The sequence below is a fragment of the Ciconia boyciana genome, chromosome 24 (genome assembly GCF_034638445.1).
Source record: "Ciconia boyciana chromosome 24, ASM3463844v1, whole genome shotgun sequence".
Taxonomy (NCBI): domain Eukaryota; kingdom Metazoa; phylum Chordata; class Aves; order Ciconiiformes; family Ciconiidae; genus Ciconia; species Ciconia boyciana.
This window is the reverse complement of record NC_132957.1, coordinates 3293299-3311024: the sequence shown is the minus strand read 5'-3', so window position 1 is coordinate 3311024 and position 17726 is coordinate 3293299. Positions and strand designations below refer to the sequence as shown.

Below are 17726 nucleotides of genomic sequence, written 5' to 3'. Positions count from 1 at the left end.
CATTTGTGGCAACCCATGTGCCAAAAGCCATCAGCTCTCATATTGCCCACCTGAGCCTGGGACATGCTAAACAGATACCGGAGACATCTGATACACATGAAGACACAAATTTATCTCCGTGTATTGGCCCTATGTTTAGTTAATAAAGATGTTTTGGTCAATACGTTCTTATGGTAAGAAGCTACTTGTCAGCAATGGTTACAACTTCTGCCTAAAGACAGGAAACCCAGCATCACACCCCAGTTACCATTATACATACACCCTTCCAGTTCCTTCACATCAACTTCTCCTAAGCAGTTCTGAAAGAGACTCCAAAACCTCTCACTAGGTTCTCAAAGAGCTTTGAACCGAACAGGACAGCTAGTTTATTCACTTGGGTATTCACCAAACCCATTTCCACCTGAATTTTTAAGCATCTGTTCATCCTGGTTACAAGTTTACACGGATAGAAGCATACTTACCCACCACTAGTTTCCTGTGCAACTCTGCAGCCATTGCTTTTTTTTTTTTTTTTGCTAATGCTGATGCTTATTCTACAATTAGAGCAGAACCAGTGTCTAAGCAGCTGATCTTTAAACTTCAGTCTGGTCATTATGCTTTTTTTTTACAGCCTAGGCAGGTTCTGCTGTGGTTAGCAGAACATTTCATCCATCTGGCAGGCAATTAGCACGGCTCTGTCTATGTTTCTCCAAGGTGAGCCACTACTTTCCTATGTGAGCTCTCTCTTACGCTATGCCATTGACATATATCGCCCTCAGTAGAGCAGAATCCAAATGTCATCCCCAGGATAATATGCAGGAGGAACATTACAACTGGCTAATTTTGCACCTTACCTTGTCACCAATCTCATGAGTACTCATAGGACAAGATAGCCGTATTGCTAACCTGAGGAAAGGAGAAGAATCACCTTCCAGCCAACGGGTTTCAGTGCAGTAAGAGTATGTACCTGCAGAGTGCTGCCCAGTCGAGAGTTTCCAAGAACTTTATGAACAAGTATGTGACAAGAAAAAACCCAACCTGCTCAGATGTGGGCAAGGATAATCTAATCATACCTGAGAGCACAGAAATCAATATAGCTGTTTTTTAAATTTAGTAAACCTGCACGGTTAACCAAAAATCACACACTCCAGGATGTCTCTCTCCACAAATTCTCTCTCCACAAAGATGCAGGCAGCTCGAGTGTACACAGTCAGCTGATATTTCATTAAGTCCCTGTTTAACTTAAAATGAGATTTAAACAAACCTTTTGCCCTTACAGTGTAACAGCATTCATACCTCATCTGGAACCTGATAGTAAGGTATCAAAGGGTTAATTAACATGTATGCAGTGCGTGATTTAGGCAATATTAAATGGAAATCTCTGAACAGACAAGTGTCACCGAGTGCAATGGAAATAAATTGGGCGTCTCCTTCCACACTTCAACTTTCTCTCCCTAGATTTGCTCAGAGCTCTCTATGCTGCTTGTTCAGTAATTTCACGCTACGCTGCTTAACAATGTAAGCATGGAGGCTCAATCTAAAACTGCACTTCCCAAATGTCACTTGTTTGTGAACACATGGCTGAACCCAAAATTGCTTTTAATATTAGAGTGGTGCCTGCTGGCACTGCTGTAGTTAAGGGTCTGTCAGAATTTCCATGATAAACCCCATTTTCTGGGGTGTAGTACCATGACCATTTGCTACAGATAAACCTGGTATACAAGGTCACAGCAGACAAACACGATTTTTAAAATTTTTAAACCAAGTTTGCTTGGCTATTTTTGAGTTTAAGACACCACTGATTTGAGGCCTCTTACGGTTCCAGGTTTTTCTTACCATCCCTTTAACTCCAGAACAAATTCAAATGTACGCCTCCCACTCCACCCTCCACCCCGCCCTGGAGCCTCGATGACTGCCACAGGGTCTGGTCTGCAGCCTTGATGGGACATGAAGAGATTACAAGCACCGAACGTAGGGTTCACTACTTGAACACTGGTGGGGGACAGACAGGACAAACACATAACTTTTCAGCATGAGGATTTTTCTGTTGGGAGAATCATTTCAGTTGCCATTACTAGCAGTTTAGAGGTGCTACCCCACTGGCACAGTGAGCTCCTGTATTTTATATTTCATGGTGTATTTCATTTTTATATTTCATGGCACAGCCACTAGCATGCCTAATGGAAGATGCTTACACCACTGCAGTTTCAGAAATGAAATAATTAAATCTATTCATTTATTTTAGAAAAGGAGAGAGCTCAAATGCCAAATTTCTTGGCTAACAGTGAAGTCCTTGAAACTATGGGCTGAATATTACTGACAAAAATAAACAAGACAGACACTTCACCTTTCAGGAACCTGATCGGCTGAGCTTGTTTTCCATGGGATGAGCTTCTCAGACACCAATTATTGTTCCATTGGATAGTCAAAAACTGCCTGCCTGCAGTTGCTGAGGGGGGATATAGCATACCAAAGAGGGGAAAAAACAGGAAAAAACCATTTTCCTTTGCTAGTTGGGTTAATGATGTTCACTTAATAAAAAGGAAAAATAGGAAGAAACAGCACAGGTTTTCTTTGTGATTCTACAAGATCCCTTGAAGCGGGCAGTGCCAGAAACAGCGCTAGCCTCCAGAAGCAAAAAAAGTGTGACTCACATTAGTCACAAAGCAGCCACTCAGGCTGATTAACACACAATATTGATCGCTACTGACTATAATTCTGTGCAGAAAGTTTCAGCTTGGCTCAAAAATGGCCAAAGGCATTACAGCAAAAAGGTGAAGGGTTAAAAAGGGCACCGTCAAGGACCCCAGGATCCCAAAGCTGGAAAGAGAATGACGCCATTCAGTAATCATCCACCTTTTACTACTCTCAGAATATAAACCTTTGTAAAGGAAAAATGGACATCGCTACATTGTTCCACAGATTGAGACACAGATGTACTTGCAGTTAGTTTTGAACAGTTGCTTTTGCCCAGAACAAAGCATCAGGATGCATTACAAAAGTTACAGAGTCAAACTGAGTTGATGGAAGAAAAATAAGTGAAGGAGACATTATAAATGCTATTCTAGAGTGAAAACTAAGTCTGCCTTTCTGGAAAGGAACATCTGAGGCAATTTTAAACAGATACCCCACTGTAATCATTTCTCTTTTCCCCAAAGTCATGTAGAACTGATCCCTAATTTAAAAATTCATGGATCCTATCGAATCAGTTAAGCTGATCAGTTAATACTTCACACTTAAAAGCAAGGGAATGCAGTATGGGTGCTGCCATGAAAACCATCACTGACTTCAGAACTGTCAAAAGTAACAAAACATACAAGACATTTGCCCTAATGAGAAATAGCCACAGAAAGCCATTCCAGCTTGACTCTCCTCTTCAGACTTAACTGAGAGCTTCTGTACAGCGCATAAATTCAGATATTTTCAGAAGGTTATAACCATAGGCTTATTAAAGCTTAAAAGTATTTCCAGCTTATTCCTTCCCCTTCAGTGTGTACCTAATGAATTGCATTCAGTTACATCAGTCACCTTATTCACTGTGAAATACAGTTTAGATGCATCAGAAAACTAATCCTAACTCACTAGTCTCAAAACCTCTTCACAAGGTGTATGTAGCATCTGGCATTTGCGAAAGTGATCTCTATGCCCTCAAAATGACACAAATTATCAACAGGCATAAACCAGCAACACGGTGCAACGAAAGAGCGCGTTGTCAAAACAATAGCACTTCCCATTTTGTTCTTAAGGGTAAGTCCCCCACTCTCATTCCTTTGTATTTCATGAGCTAGTGGTTTTAAGTCACCCTTCATCCAAACAGACACCTACTTGGGTTGCCATTTTTCCATAGTCAATCCATCGCAAAGTGGCAAAGTTGGTAGACTCAGCACAGTTGAAGCCATGATTGAAGCCAGCATGGTAACCATAAGGAAATGTAATCATAAACTCTCCAGCTTCCTGGGTGATCTGAAAAACAAAAATAAAAGGAAGAGATGCCCCACAGATGAGTTGACACAGCAGCTTGAGAACAGAGACCTATAAAAAAAATTCACTGGTTAAATCTCTCTCCCTCAACTGCAGTTGAACAGTCATTGAACAGTCATTGCCAACTCTTGGCTAAAACTAGAGCAATTTCTTGTTAACTGCAGAAATACTGAAGTATTTCTATTAAGGAAAAAAAACAGTACAATGGATGGAAGGGGTCACAAGATCTGAACTATTTAGACTCACAGGCTCCAGCCACAAAAAAGGTCTCAGGCTGCAGCATTCCAAAAGATCAATAAATCTTTAGATTGTGGCCACTTCAGCTCCGTGGTAAGTCCAACTCTACACTCCCACCACCATGCTAGTGGAGCCAAGAAAACTGGATTTCCCTCCCAGCATGCACTCTACATTGCAGGGTCCTACTGAAGTACATGCTACTTCTCACTGTATTTATTTCCCCACTCACAATACTCCCATTTGTTCACCCATAAGTCAAACAACCTAAAAATTACAGCCCACCATTTGTCTACTTCAGTAAAATTAAAACAACAATAAGCATTATGGACATTATTAATATAAGGTTTAAAAACTCTGCAGATTACAGCTGTAATCAGAGGCAAATCAATTTGTGATGTTTCTAGAAAATCCTCTTTTTAAATCTCATGTAGAGAAGACATTGGGGAAAAAAGGAATTTAATTCTTAGAGTATGGCACAGATCACACGGGCAACTGGCAGTGATATAGCGCACTTGGAGCAATCCTTCCAGTGCAGCTCTCCAGCTGAGCAAGCATGCGACAGCACCTCCCTTCTACGGATTAGGAAAGAGGCAAAATTTGACCTTCCCTGTCTTTCCAACCCAGAAGTGCTGACAGACCTTTCACAGCAGTCACATGCCAAGCAACTCCATTTGGATTCCTTCCCACCAGCAGTAACTCACAACACAGCAGTTCAGAGCCTACAGAGGTTTCAAAGAACTTACGCTTACAAACATCAGGATGGGTCCAAACAGAAAATGTGAACAGACAGAAGTTAAAATATTTACCCACTTGGCTGGACTAACACCTAAACTTGCTAATGTTATTAACATTAGCAGAATAATTAAAAAAAGAGAATAAAAGCCGATATGGTAATACAAGAAGCTTCTGCAGTACTTCTGCATGAGAGGTGCTGAAGTCCGGTCTGTACCCAGCTTCACAGAGCATCCTCCCATCCAGCCCCCTCCATAAATCAAAACAGAGTGGTAGATTGCTAACTTCAGAAGACGGAAAGATTATGTTTCTGTCAGGAAATCTACATCCTGGTGTCTTCATTTCAAGCCCACAGTGTATGTCCTCCATGTCACTGCTGTCAACATTATCCCTACAATAAATTAGAAAGCACTCAAGATGATGGATAGGCCATGCAGAAAAGTAATAACTATTGAAGGGAAGCCAGCACAAACTGCCACTCATGGAGAAAGCCCTAAATTTACTGACTTCTGCAAGCTCTTGAAGAATAAATGGAGAAATCAATAGGAGATTACAGAAATACACATTTTTAATTATTAAAAAGCCCTAGTATTGATCTGTTTCTTTTTTTCCAGAAGTAAATACCATTATAGAGATTTATAAATGCATGCCTACTCATTTCATTGAAATCTGCCAAGAATTTAGACGAAGGGATCCTATCTCTGTTTCTAAAGAAAAATGGCACATGTTCACTGTTTCTGAATAATAGTGATCCTCCTTCAAAAGCTACTATTTCAGGACAGGAGGTATTCAGATATAGGCTGCTCAGACTAAAGAGATCTCCTCCTCCTTTTTACATTTAAAAACATCCTTCCATTGAGTACCAGAGAGAAACTATCATAAAAAAAAAAAAAAACCACATTCCCCCCGCACTCTGTAAATCAGGATTAGGAATTATATTTAAGTAACGTGTTAATAATCCCCCTTCCTTTAAAAAGTTTGGTTTTGACAGTAACATAGTCCTCTATGTGTACATTGGTCTATTTTTTGTAAAAAACAGGGAGACAAAAATCAGATTCTTAGCATTCAGATTGTGCATATTTTAAAGGTTTCTACATACACTCAGTATGAAGGAGACACCAGACATCAATCTGCAAAAAACCTTCATGTCACAAATCACCGTGGGAAGATTCATAGTGGGAAGCCTAGCTAAGCAGGTGAAGACTTTTTACTAAGCAATAAATTAGAAACTCCCTCATTTAAACCACATCCTATCCCTATCACCATACAGCTCAGTAAAGCTGACCTGGAATAAGCTTGGAAGGAAAGTTTTCCTCTACTGCCTTTTTACAAACTCCTTTGCTACTCTTGGTTGGTTATTGATCAGAAATCACTTAGTATGTAATTACTAGTCAATGCCACTTTCCTCAGATAGATGGAAAAGCAAACATGTAACAATGGATTATTCTGGAGAAAAATACGCCCACCTACAACATTCAAACATTTGAAGTCCTGCAAGAATTTCCTTCACTTTCTGGCCTCCGGCAGACCCAAGAGCACTGCCCCAGCATGCTGCTCGAACGAAATGGCAGAAATTAATTCCCATTTCCTATTCTCCTCCATTCTGCAGGACGACTGCATGTCACCAGAGGATCGCACGGCGAACTTCACTTAGAATGCTTAGTGTGCACCAACAGGTACTTTTTAAATTATTACTTTCAGATGCTTCTTTAGATAAACAGTGCACGCTTTTTAGGCTCTGTTCAACCAATTACTGCACCACTTATGGCCTCTGGTTAAAACAACTTCATAAGGAAAACACCACAAGAAGTAGCAAGACACAGAGTTCAACTGATACTGAAGCAGAAAGGAGCACAAGAAATTCTTAAACTTCACAGTTTAGGCCAATAAATAAAGATAAGGTCAGACAGGTTTTTCAGGAACTTGCACTGGCTACAGATCTTGCACTCTTTTCTGAATATGGTCGGGATAGAGAACGTCTTTTATCCTCTATCAAAAGTCATTTCTCAGAGAGGCATCTATGCGTTAAACTGAGATGCCTCCCATATTCCAATCCACATATCCACTTGCCTGAAATTTGTAAAGTGAAAATCCTTACCAAAAAATTCAGATCCCAAAATCAGATATTTTCATTATTATTTTCAACCATGCGTAGCAGGTAGCTGTGTTTTCGCACTTGGGAATTAGGTTCCACAGATAGAATTACAAGAAAAACGGTTTGTTGTTCTCTATGAACAATTTAATACCAACCATCATGTGCAAACTAGGCCAAGTCTAGCCACTGATGTTGAACCATAGGCACTACATTGCTTCGTGCAAGTCTCCCCTGCACTGACAGCAAACTCATCTGACAAGCCAGATGATCACACTTCAAATTTCATTCATCATAGCCTTCCCACTAGGAAAAATGAAACAGTCTCTGAAGCAGTAAATTGAATGAATTCATAGTTTTTATGCTATAAAAGAGCCAAGATCTTTCACTTCCATCTCAAAGAATCACCAGGCTCATCAAATAGGTGCTACACTTTGTCTCAGGTGGACTAACTCTAGCAAAACCATGCTTAAAAATAAAAAATAAAAAAATAAATCAGAACTTGAGAGTTCTTACTTAGGAAAGACGGCCATAATAGCTACAGATGATGATGCAAAGGGGATGGGGAAGGATGCAATCAGTTTGAATCAGGCATTCTTTGACAATTCCCACTGGAGTTAAGAGTCCTGGTACCTCTAACTCAATTCCTTTCCCCACATCCAAAGGCTGTCCTTGGCCGTCCTGGCAGGAAGGGCTCTGTCTGCCGGTAACACACAGCAGCAGTAGTTGTTTGACTGATTCTGCACAGATACTAAATCTGCGGTAAGCGTGCTCAGCTGAGGAGATTTACTTCTTGCCAGGAGACTTTAAGAATAAGCATATTAAAACGATCATACCAAATAAACATGACCTCTCATTTCAAGTAAGAGGACTTAAGAGATTCACGGATCCTTACTGGCTTAGCATAGAAAGAACGCTTATACAACAGAGAACCAGCACGTCTAACTCCAGTTTTTGGTTCATACCGGATCGAGGAGAAAAAAGTCTGTGCTCAAGAATTATGCTGCCTATTGATAAGCCACAGCATCTGTATTACAGTTTGCCCCTCTCTACCTAGACAGGCTCCCTAATTGACAAAGTTAGTCCTAGTGAAAGCTTTTGTGAAGAGAAGCACTTCACAGAAAGTGTCTTGGCCAAACCACAAATCCTCATTTACAGGCAGCCACCTGGTTTAAACCGATAGGATACATTTAGCATAATAAAGCATTTAGAAATTAAGCAAATTGCTCCCCAGCGGCTTGCAATGAATTGTTTCCTTAAAAGAGGGGTGCTGTGCTTTGTGCACCTCAACAACTTGCCAGTGTCTGCAATGCATCCTTTGTACCTACCCGGTCAAAAGGAATACCATACTTCTTCAAGATTGAGGGCGAAATGAGGGTCATCTTGTGACGGAGGAAAGCATCACATCCCTGAGAGCTTCCTGGAAAAAATCCTGTAGAGACAATAAAAAGAGGAGTATCGCTATAGGGATATTATATCCAATCATTATTTAGGCAGAGAACAGCTGACAAAATGAAAACCTGCCTCAATACTTAATATAGATCAAAACAACAAGCATATAACTGAAGATGTCAGTAATTAGCACATCCCTCATTGTTTAAAATACCAGATAAATTTTGTGACAAAAACTTGCATGTTGAGCATCTAAGTCTTCTATGTCTGGGAATAAGCAACTTGGCCAAAATCTCGGTAAAACCCTAGCAAATTCAGAAACAGAACCTGTCTGTCTCAAGTTTTGGCTAGTACCCTAAAGCCCACGCCATCCTTTTGCTGAACATGGACAAGGAAAAAGTGACAAGCATGCACCATCTACTCCAAGCACTGCTATGTCCTTTTTATACCTTATCTCATGGGCAGCCATATTATTCCTGGGAAAGTACTACAACTCATAAGATTCCAGACCGATCTGCCCTACATACCACCCCCTAAAGGGGGGGGGGGGGGGGGAAGTAGATGTTCGTATTCAGTCAAAAGAAAGAAAGGAAACAAAACGTATCCATCACAAGGCAGTGGAAGGAGGGACACTCGTTCACTGGCCACCCTGGTCACTGAGTCTGGCAGAGACAGTACGATCTGATGCAGACAGCGTCACTATGAGGTGTTAAGTTCTATCATAGCTACAAGATCCACGCTGAGCTAGTAAAACAAATCACAAATTATTAAAAATCCTAAAATTGTGGTAAGAACTGAACAAACCCCTCGATGTCAGCACTTCGCTCCCAGAAGTGTCAGCTCAACCAATGTAAAACCATTTTCTTCAAGACCATGTGTTCCACTCCAAGCGGGTGATTCAATAACAAATTATGTGTTTATAGGGATTAAAAAACATCACCATTTAGGAAAATAAATAACCCAAGCAACATAATGGAAGGGGTTTCAGAAAGTGAAAAGGATTACTGGATTCCAGGTTTTCTTATATTTTTGTACTAAAAGCATTTCAATTAAAATTATGACTGTCTGCTACCCAGTCTGTCGTCCCTCTCTGCAGTTCCTCTTTTTAATGCACAGTTTAAGTGGCTCTCATTAAAGCTACTAATAAAGAAGCACATTTTAAGTGATTAGCACCAATAACATGGCAACACATTAACATTCTCTCCATGGGCTCCATAGCTCTCCCAGTGAGCCCATTTACAGCTCAGCTAGCTATTCATTTTCCATATTAATTGCACACTCATTTCTCCATAGTAAACTTCTTCACAGTATAGACCACTGATGCATAGGACAGGGAGAACGCCCAAGCAGCAATACTGCTTCATTGTAGTTTCAAAACATTAGCCATCCCAACATCCAAAAGGTACTAAGCAACAGAAAACTAAAATAAAGACGAGATAATTGAGAATTTGCTTCTGGTTATACATTGCCCACCATCAATGTGTCTCAAAAATTGATCATCAGTAAAAATAAGTTACAAACGGCAAGAGACTTAGTACTACTTATGTCAGGCTTTGGTGTGGTATTTCAGATTCTACAGAACACAGGTCATCTGGATTTATTGACTTTTTACTAGATTAAAAAGTAACTTTCATAAAACCTGGCAAATAACTGAACTGTAGCTTTGAAATGCAACATGTCTGAGCAGCAATTTTCAATATTCTTTATATTTAGCTCTCAGCGCTCTCAGGGCACAGGAAAACAATACTACCATGCCCTAGGACATTTATACCCATTTATTCTACATTTATCCTACACAACCAGTTGCTCCCTTCTACACCCTCCCCTTTTTTGTTCAAGTATGAAACAGTCAATAGAACGTCAGTCTATCAGCAACAAATGCCATTACTATGAATTTGTCTACTTTCTGGAAAAACAGAACATTTTTTTTATTTTGCTCCAGAATACAGTCTTCCAGATTTTCCTGCCTGCTTCTGCTGCACTAACTTCAACAACAGATTCAAATCATTAAAGTATGCCTCACTGAAGATGAAACACGTAAATTTTGAGTTAATTATTCTGGGACAGGAGCTTTTTTTAGCTGGGCAGTGCTGAGAACATTTGCAAGTGAATGAAAATAGCAACAAAAACCAAACACAACATCAACAAATGAAAAAATATATACTTCTGCAGTCAGACATCTTCCCTGAAGTTTCCAGCGTTACCAACTGGAAATCAGCAGAAATGCCAAGGACAGGATGCTGAAGTCTGCGCTTGCTGCTCAAGCTGGAGGCGGGCGGTCGCTTACCAGACGACCTTGGCACATAGTCAGGCAAGAACTCATACCCAAGGTTTTCAGCCACTGAGGCTGGTGCTTTGGAAGGCCAAAAATTTACAGACAGCCTAGTGAGAGGTGGAAGTTTATCACAGCTCAAGCTAGCCCTTCTCTTTTTTTGTTGTTGTTGGTTTTTGTTTTTTTTTTTTAAGATGGCCTTTATTGTACTGAAAAGATAAAGGAGGATGAGGCTGGAATAAAAGGAAGGTGACAAAATACAGTGTGTATCATTATAGAGTGAAGCGAGAACTCCACTAGCTATTCTCAGCTGTTGCTGAATTTGTAAGCACTTTCCTACTTAAGACTGAAAGTAACCAATGCTCATGCTGTATATGTAACATTTATACCGTAGGAAGACAGATTAGTTCCTACCACCCTTCTTCCCCGCAGAACGTGTGTACGGGGGTATCAGGAAGACCCCCCAGGCTGCACTCCACACAGCTGGAGCAACAGCTCTCACCTCCCTGTGCCAAACCTCATATCACACACGGAGACGAATGATGGGTCTCTTATTAAACCCACTTCCCAGGCATGGAAGCGTTTGGTCTCAATGCCTCAAAATTCGAGGTTCTTTTTATCAATTTTAGTTAGGGTCATGGTGTGTCAGAAGACCGAGGCTTTGAGAAAACAGTTGCACTAGTCGGAAAATTCACTGGCAAGTTTTCTGACTCTGAAGCTATTATACTAATGCAGCAGGTTCATCAAGCAGCTCTTGCAAGAGTAAATTTTAACAGACAGTTCAATGTCAATTCTTTAACAATCCATTTAAAAATCAAGGGTAAGATTCTCCCCGGGATGCTTCAGTTTTCACTGAGAACGCACACATGTATTTTTCCAAACACAGGAGGAAGCAAAGCTTACCTTTCGCCAGGCGTTCCAATCTCTTGCCGTGTTCTGGAGGTATGGCATACCTAGGAGAAAGTTAACACAAAAGAAAAAAAAAATTAAAATCACACTGTAACCTGAAAACAGTGAAAGAAAAAGAAGGCTAGAAACAAGTGTGGTAATAACTTTTAGCACAGCACACTTACAGTTAACATCTGGAAATATAACCAAAATTTTAGAAGTCTGGAAGGTATCAGTAACACATAATTTTAATACATGGAAGAAAGCCAGTATTTTAATAAAAGTCCTTAGACATGTTATATGATGTGTGTTATTTTCCTGCAATTTTTTTAAACAGCATCACAGGACTTCACAAGGTAGAAGGAGAACCAAGAAGGCAAAGTGATGATACAGCACTGGAAAAAACAGAAATAAATCAATATAGGAAACAGCAGGCATGTTTCCTGCAGGAAAGATACCAACAAAATAAAACCCTGCGGCTGTGATAAAGAAATTTTGGATGGGCTGCGAAGGTGTGAAGGAGGGTCTGTGTACATTGGCATATCTACAACAAACGAAGATAAATTTTTCCAAAGAAAACTCTCTGCAAATCTTTTTTGTTTTACTCAAAACGGTAAATATTCATCGTAACAGCTGAAGTAGTCAATCCTTACATCTACGCTGGATTGTATCGTGTGATATGAAATAACAGAATTAAACTATTTGATAATTTTCTTGATGAGGTGAATGAAAAAGCAGGGTCTTCTGAGGAAAACAACATTAAAGGGTATACGGAACAACTTTACACTTTTTAAAGAGAGTTTTGTATGATTAGGGATAAAAAGAGTGCAAAAGAATTTGATTTAAGGTTTTTTTTTCCCCCACAAGTGCAAAGTATTGAACAAATTCTGAAGAAACAATTAACTGCCTAAAGTCACACACAAGCCTAATTGAGGTAAGTTTCCTGTGATCATTAGAAAACTACAACGGAGTTCTACTTCTAAAACAGTTTTGCTGCGTAAAAAGATAATACACTAGGTTATAGAAAAAATGAAGACCGTTCATTTCTACCCAGAAGCCTTCCACTGAGCTCTTCTGTGTGTGCAGCCGCTGATGACTGCTGCATACGTGCTCAGTCCGCTTCAGGACGTCGGGGACAAGAAATTCCTGTTTTCTTACAGGCAACTTGGACACTGTAATGTGCTTTAATGCAACGAAGACATTAGAAACACCTTCAAAAGACTGCAGAAAAGCTTCTAATAGTTGTCAAAACAGTGCTGTGCGTGATGATTATTTACAAAAATCAGGGAAGTTTCAAATGGTCGCTTTTCTTCCCCACAAGGTGTTAGTTACCCTACTGCTCTGAAGTTATACTGCTTCAGTATTCACAGAAGCAAAAATCAGGCGACGAGGATTTTATGCGTTCCAGTTACAGTGAGGTAACTAAATACCATGATACACTTAAACGTGTTTAACATGACGACACACATAATAACTTCAATGGAATTTTGTAAATTATTATTTACATACTGCATCACATTAAATGTGGCTCTCGTACCATTTTTTGTAACAGCAAATTTTGAAAGTTTATATTTGTAAGAAGGACATTTATTACCAGCTATAACTTCTGTTCAATGTGAATAATGAACAGTGCATTATTTTTGTTATTTCCAATAAAGATGTCAAACCCATCATGTCTCATTATAACAAACTGAAAACAGGATATTGTAGCAGGCAACTGCATGATCTCAACAACAGGTAAACAGTATTGCTCTACTCATGATAGGATCTCTCAAAATACACCTGATTTTAGAGGACTTTCAGCCAGTCCCTTTGCTCAGCTTCTCAATTTTCAAGTTTAAAGTTTATCTACAATGTAAGGAGAAACAGATGGAAGTCATATCCCATATTGCTTTTGTACAAAACCAAAATTTACCTACTATGGTCTGGCAAGTTAGAAAGGATAACAAAGGACAGAAATCATACATAGGCTGCTTGAAGATTTAGACATTAAGCCGATTTAAACTGATGGCTTAAAAAAATCTACAGGAAAACACTATGTAGCACCTAATCTTGTAAAATAATAAATATAGCAATGGAGTACCAACATCCTCTGACCAAAGTTTGACAGTGCCTTAAATTGCATAATTATCAAACAATTCATTTGTCTGGGACAAAGCTAGTAGTTTTCATTTTACAAAGACCATTCATCACTTACATAAATGTGATAAAACTAATCCCGATCCAAAGCTCCTTTGTGGGATTAATGTCCCTTAAAACAGGGAAATGAGACATTCCATTCCTTCTGGGAAAAATGCTGAAGGATTGGGAAAGAACTAATTTATGGCTACAAGGCTGCCGATGATTAATGTAATATCCCCAGTCTACAATGCAACCTTCACTTAATTAGTGCCTGTAATTGGGAGTTGTAAAGATAAGATTAATTGAATCTTGAGGATGTTAAAAGTTTAATACATAGGAACATGGTTATTGTGTTATCTGAAACTGCAGACTGCAAAAAGCCAAGCTGAGCTTTAGAGAACGGTCCACGGAGAGACAAAGAAAAAGGACTTGCTTGGATAGAAACCAGCAAGAGAGGAGGAATTTCCAGCTTATAAAAAAGAACTATATGTAATAATATACAAATCAGAATACCCTACCACAGAACAGCCTCTTGGAAATAGCTGACTCCAATTTTAGAAATTAACTTTTTTGTTTGGGCCAGTCTTTTAAGGAAGCAAAGCCTATACAGCCGTATACATTTATTCTTAGGAATTCAAAAAATTAACTGCAAAAGAGAATTAAAAATAGGTCCTGCTTTAAGTTACATTCACAAATCTGACTGATTTACATAAAGATAGGCAATAAAGAAAGAATTTGGGCTGCTATTTAAAACCAGTAAGAGAAACAGAAGGCTTCTGCAAGTATTGCATAGACTGAGCCAGCTAGCTCAATCTAGACATAAAATGATTGATTACAAGGTAGAATAACAATGGAGGCGACATGGAAAGATTAGAAATTGCTGCAATCAAAGGAGTACTGTTATTGAGCATATAAACATCCACGAAGGGCTGGCTTTTGTGTACGACCTTATGGTACCATCCTCCTGCTTTCACTATGAAAAACGGCCAGGCACTTGTTGGGGACAAAAATCCTTGACAGAGGGAACTGACAAAATACTGTCATTCAGTACGATTTATTACCATCCCTCTTGCACCCACAGGCTGGGGCTCAGATCAACAGCAGAATATCTTTAATTCCAGAGACAAGTGACAAGATTATTCATGGTAAAGTGTATCCAATAATTTCCTTTTCTATATGCATCACCTTGAATACTTTTTTCATCAAATGGCATGGTTCTTTTTCCTTTAATACCCCAGCCCAAATACTAAATGTAGTGGGTTTCCTATAGAAAAATACCCAAACCAAAACCCACCCTATCAAAATCTTAAAAAGATAAAAAGAAAAACAATCAAAACACATGTAAAGCTGCTTCCCTTCTCTGTCCCATTCAGATCATGGCACAAATGGATCCCACAAAGACAAGGAAAGAGAAGAAAAAAAACTCAGAACAAGCAAAATACCACTTTTATATCAACTGGCCAAAATAGACTGGTATCCACGAAACATCTTGAATTGGGCTGTGTCGAGACGATCAGACTGAAAACTGCCTGATACTTCACCCCTGTTGACAGAAGCAGTTTTGTGACATCCCTCTGCCTGGGGAAACCAAATTAGGAGCAGAGCAGGACTAACTTTGATCCAGCCTTGAACAGACGCTTCCTTTTAACCACAGCAAAGATGGAGAAAGGATTTTCCATTGCCCCAAACAACCTAAACTAAAGAGAAGTGGTGGTGGCAGCATAAATATTTTAACAGCCCTGCTTAAGAACCATCTTTTTATAGACTACTTCTGCTTCAGAGAAAACATCTGCAACAGCCAACAGAAAACACAACAGTGCCAAAAAAGTTGACCTCGAGCCACCGCTTCAAGTGCGGAATCTGTCCCTTCTGGTTCCCCAATAAAAGTGAAGTTACATAAATAGTGCTAAACCAGCAACTGTTTTAAGATATATCAAACTTCCAAGAACTTGGGCTTGCAAACAAGCCAAGAGATGAATGCCTTAAGTATGTACTTCCAAGGGTCAGCCTTGCAGTGCTTGACCAAGACAAAGGGCCAAGCTTAACCTGAAAACCTGACACTCAGCAATTTGTCGGATTACAGCATGAGTAATGTCTTACTGCTTTGCCAGGGAACACAAGATTTACAGAACGGGGAAAAAAAAAAATCTCAAGATTAAAAAAGTTATAGCTATATGACTCAAATGTCATCTTACCCCAAAGTCAACAATCTGAAAGTAATATACTGACCCTTTTAAATTACCTTTTTCTACTCTTCCTACCAAAACAAAAGCAGGTCCCAGAAATGGATTAAGTATCACTTCTACAAATATGGAACTTACTGTTCTACCTGAAAGACTTCCAGCTTCCAAACTTGTTTCACAAAACCTAATTCCAGCATTTCTGATCTCTACTTCCGTGTAATTTTCATAGTTCTTGAGTATCCTTCAAAACTGATTCTGACTGTAATTACCAGACATCAGGGTCACGGGTACAGAAGGTATTTGCCCCAAAGCTACAAATGTGTTAGATAATCATTTCCCTACAGTGGTAGCTTGCTTTTGTTACCGTAAGTTTAACTGGACGGTCCCCATTTTATCCTTAACACAAAAGAAAGATCCTTCCTATTTGCCATAAAGGATGTCATTAATAGTGTAATTTTCTTGGTGTTTTGTTTATTCCCCTGGAAAGGCTTGATGGATGCAGATAATTATCAGACTATAAAAGCCAGCAAATGTGCTATTTTCTATCGCTCTAAATCATCAAACAAATAAAGTGTGAAACAGCATTTTTGAATACAATTTTCCTGTCTAATGGCTTAGAATTATTACAGGAACAATGCAAATAAATAAGCAAATGTCTTGTGAGTTAAGAATTAAATGAGTGTGTCAGTAAAAAAGAGCAGACAGACCATCCTGGGATACAAGGACCAGTTTAGAAGCCATTAAGAGATGACATAACGGGGAATTCACTACAGCAGTGACAGTTTCCAGCATCAGGTGCTCTTCAGGGACTTTCCAGTCTAGCTCAGATTCTGTCCTCACTGCTGCTTCTTCAAACGGGGTGCAATTCAATTTTGTCTTCTTGACTACTGAAACTATGAAAAACTTTATCCATAACAAAGAGAATCCTCTGCTGGTTTCTCTCCATTTAAGAAGAACTCTTCTAACCTGAAGCTATCACTAGCTTTGGCAGAGGACCAGACCACCCTGTCCCTAAGGTCAGCCTCCCCCCAAAGCTTCCAAGACCTTTTCTTGCTACAGTTGTCACACACGCACACAAGTTTGTGACCGTTACAACACCTTGCCTCCCCACCTCATTGCATGTCAGCCTCTCCTTGCACCGACAGAGAGCAATTAAGCAGTGATTAGGTTACTGAATCTCATGCACCCACTCTCTACTAGAGAATGGGCACCATGGCAGGAGGAGGTTCAACCACAAGGCTTTGGAAATGTCACTTCAGTCCGATTCATGCGAGAAGGTAAGAAAGTTAATTTCACAGTGTCTGCACAAGGTCTGGCCAAACAGGCCCCACACAGTTTAACATGCTATAATTACCGAAATAAGGAACAGAAACAAAGAGAGAACAGCACATTTAAAATGCCTAAGACCGTGTGTCAAGCTGGGGGTTAGTTATCTGTCTTCAAAGTAGATTTAGTTGTGCCAAGAATACTGACCCTTTGAAGATTCAAATGCCAACCTACTCTCAGTCATGACAGGCAGAATAAAAAGCTATTATTTCAATCTCTGTAAGACAAAGTATGTCCATAAATGCATAATCTGAACCCTGACCTTCAACATCTTTAGCCCCCATGACAGCAGCAATGCCTCCAAAGAAAACCCCTTAGTCTGTCAAGAGTATTTATCACCCAATAGAAGCCATTAAGAACCACCACTACATACAGGGTAGTCCCTCATTTGCAAAGTTCATATCCTGCTTCGAAGGCCTAATTTTTCTACAAGGTAAAGTATTTATAATACTACATCTCCTAGCAGCGTCAAAGTACAGCTCAGAGCAACAAAAGTTGTTTTTTTCACACTATTTTTAAGCTG

At 39.6% G+C, this 17726-nt stretch overlaps 1 protein-coding gene across 3 annotated transcripts in view; it reads right to left on the bottom strand.

Moving 5' to 3' along the window:
* Positions 1–17726, bottom strand: part of KDM4B (lysine demethylase 4B) — a 94557-nt gene that overhangs the window by 46385 nt on the left and 30446 nt on the right. For all 3 annotated transcript variants that reach the window (XM_072845110.1, XM_072845108.1, XM_072845109.1), the window contains exons 6-8: positions 11589–11638; positions 8350–8453; positions 3805–3942 (exon numbers count right to left, since the gene is read on the bottom strand). In XM_072845110.1, coding sequence (XP_072701211.1) covers positions 3805–3942; positions 8350–8453; positions 11589–11638 — 292 coding nt within the window. The remainder of the gene's footprint in view (positions 1–3804; positions 3943–8349; positions 8454–11588; positions 11639–17726) is intronic.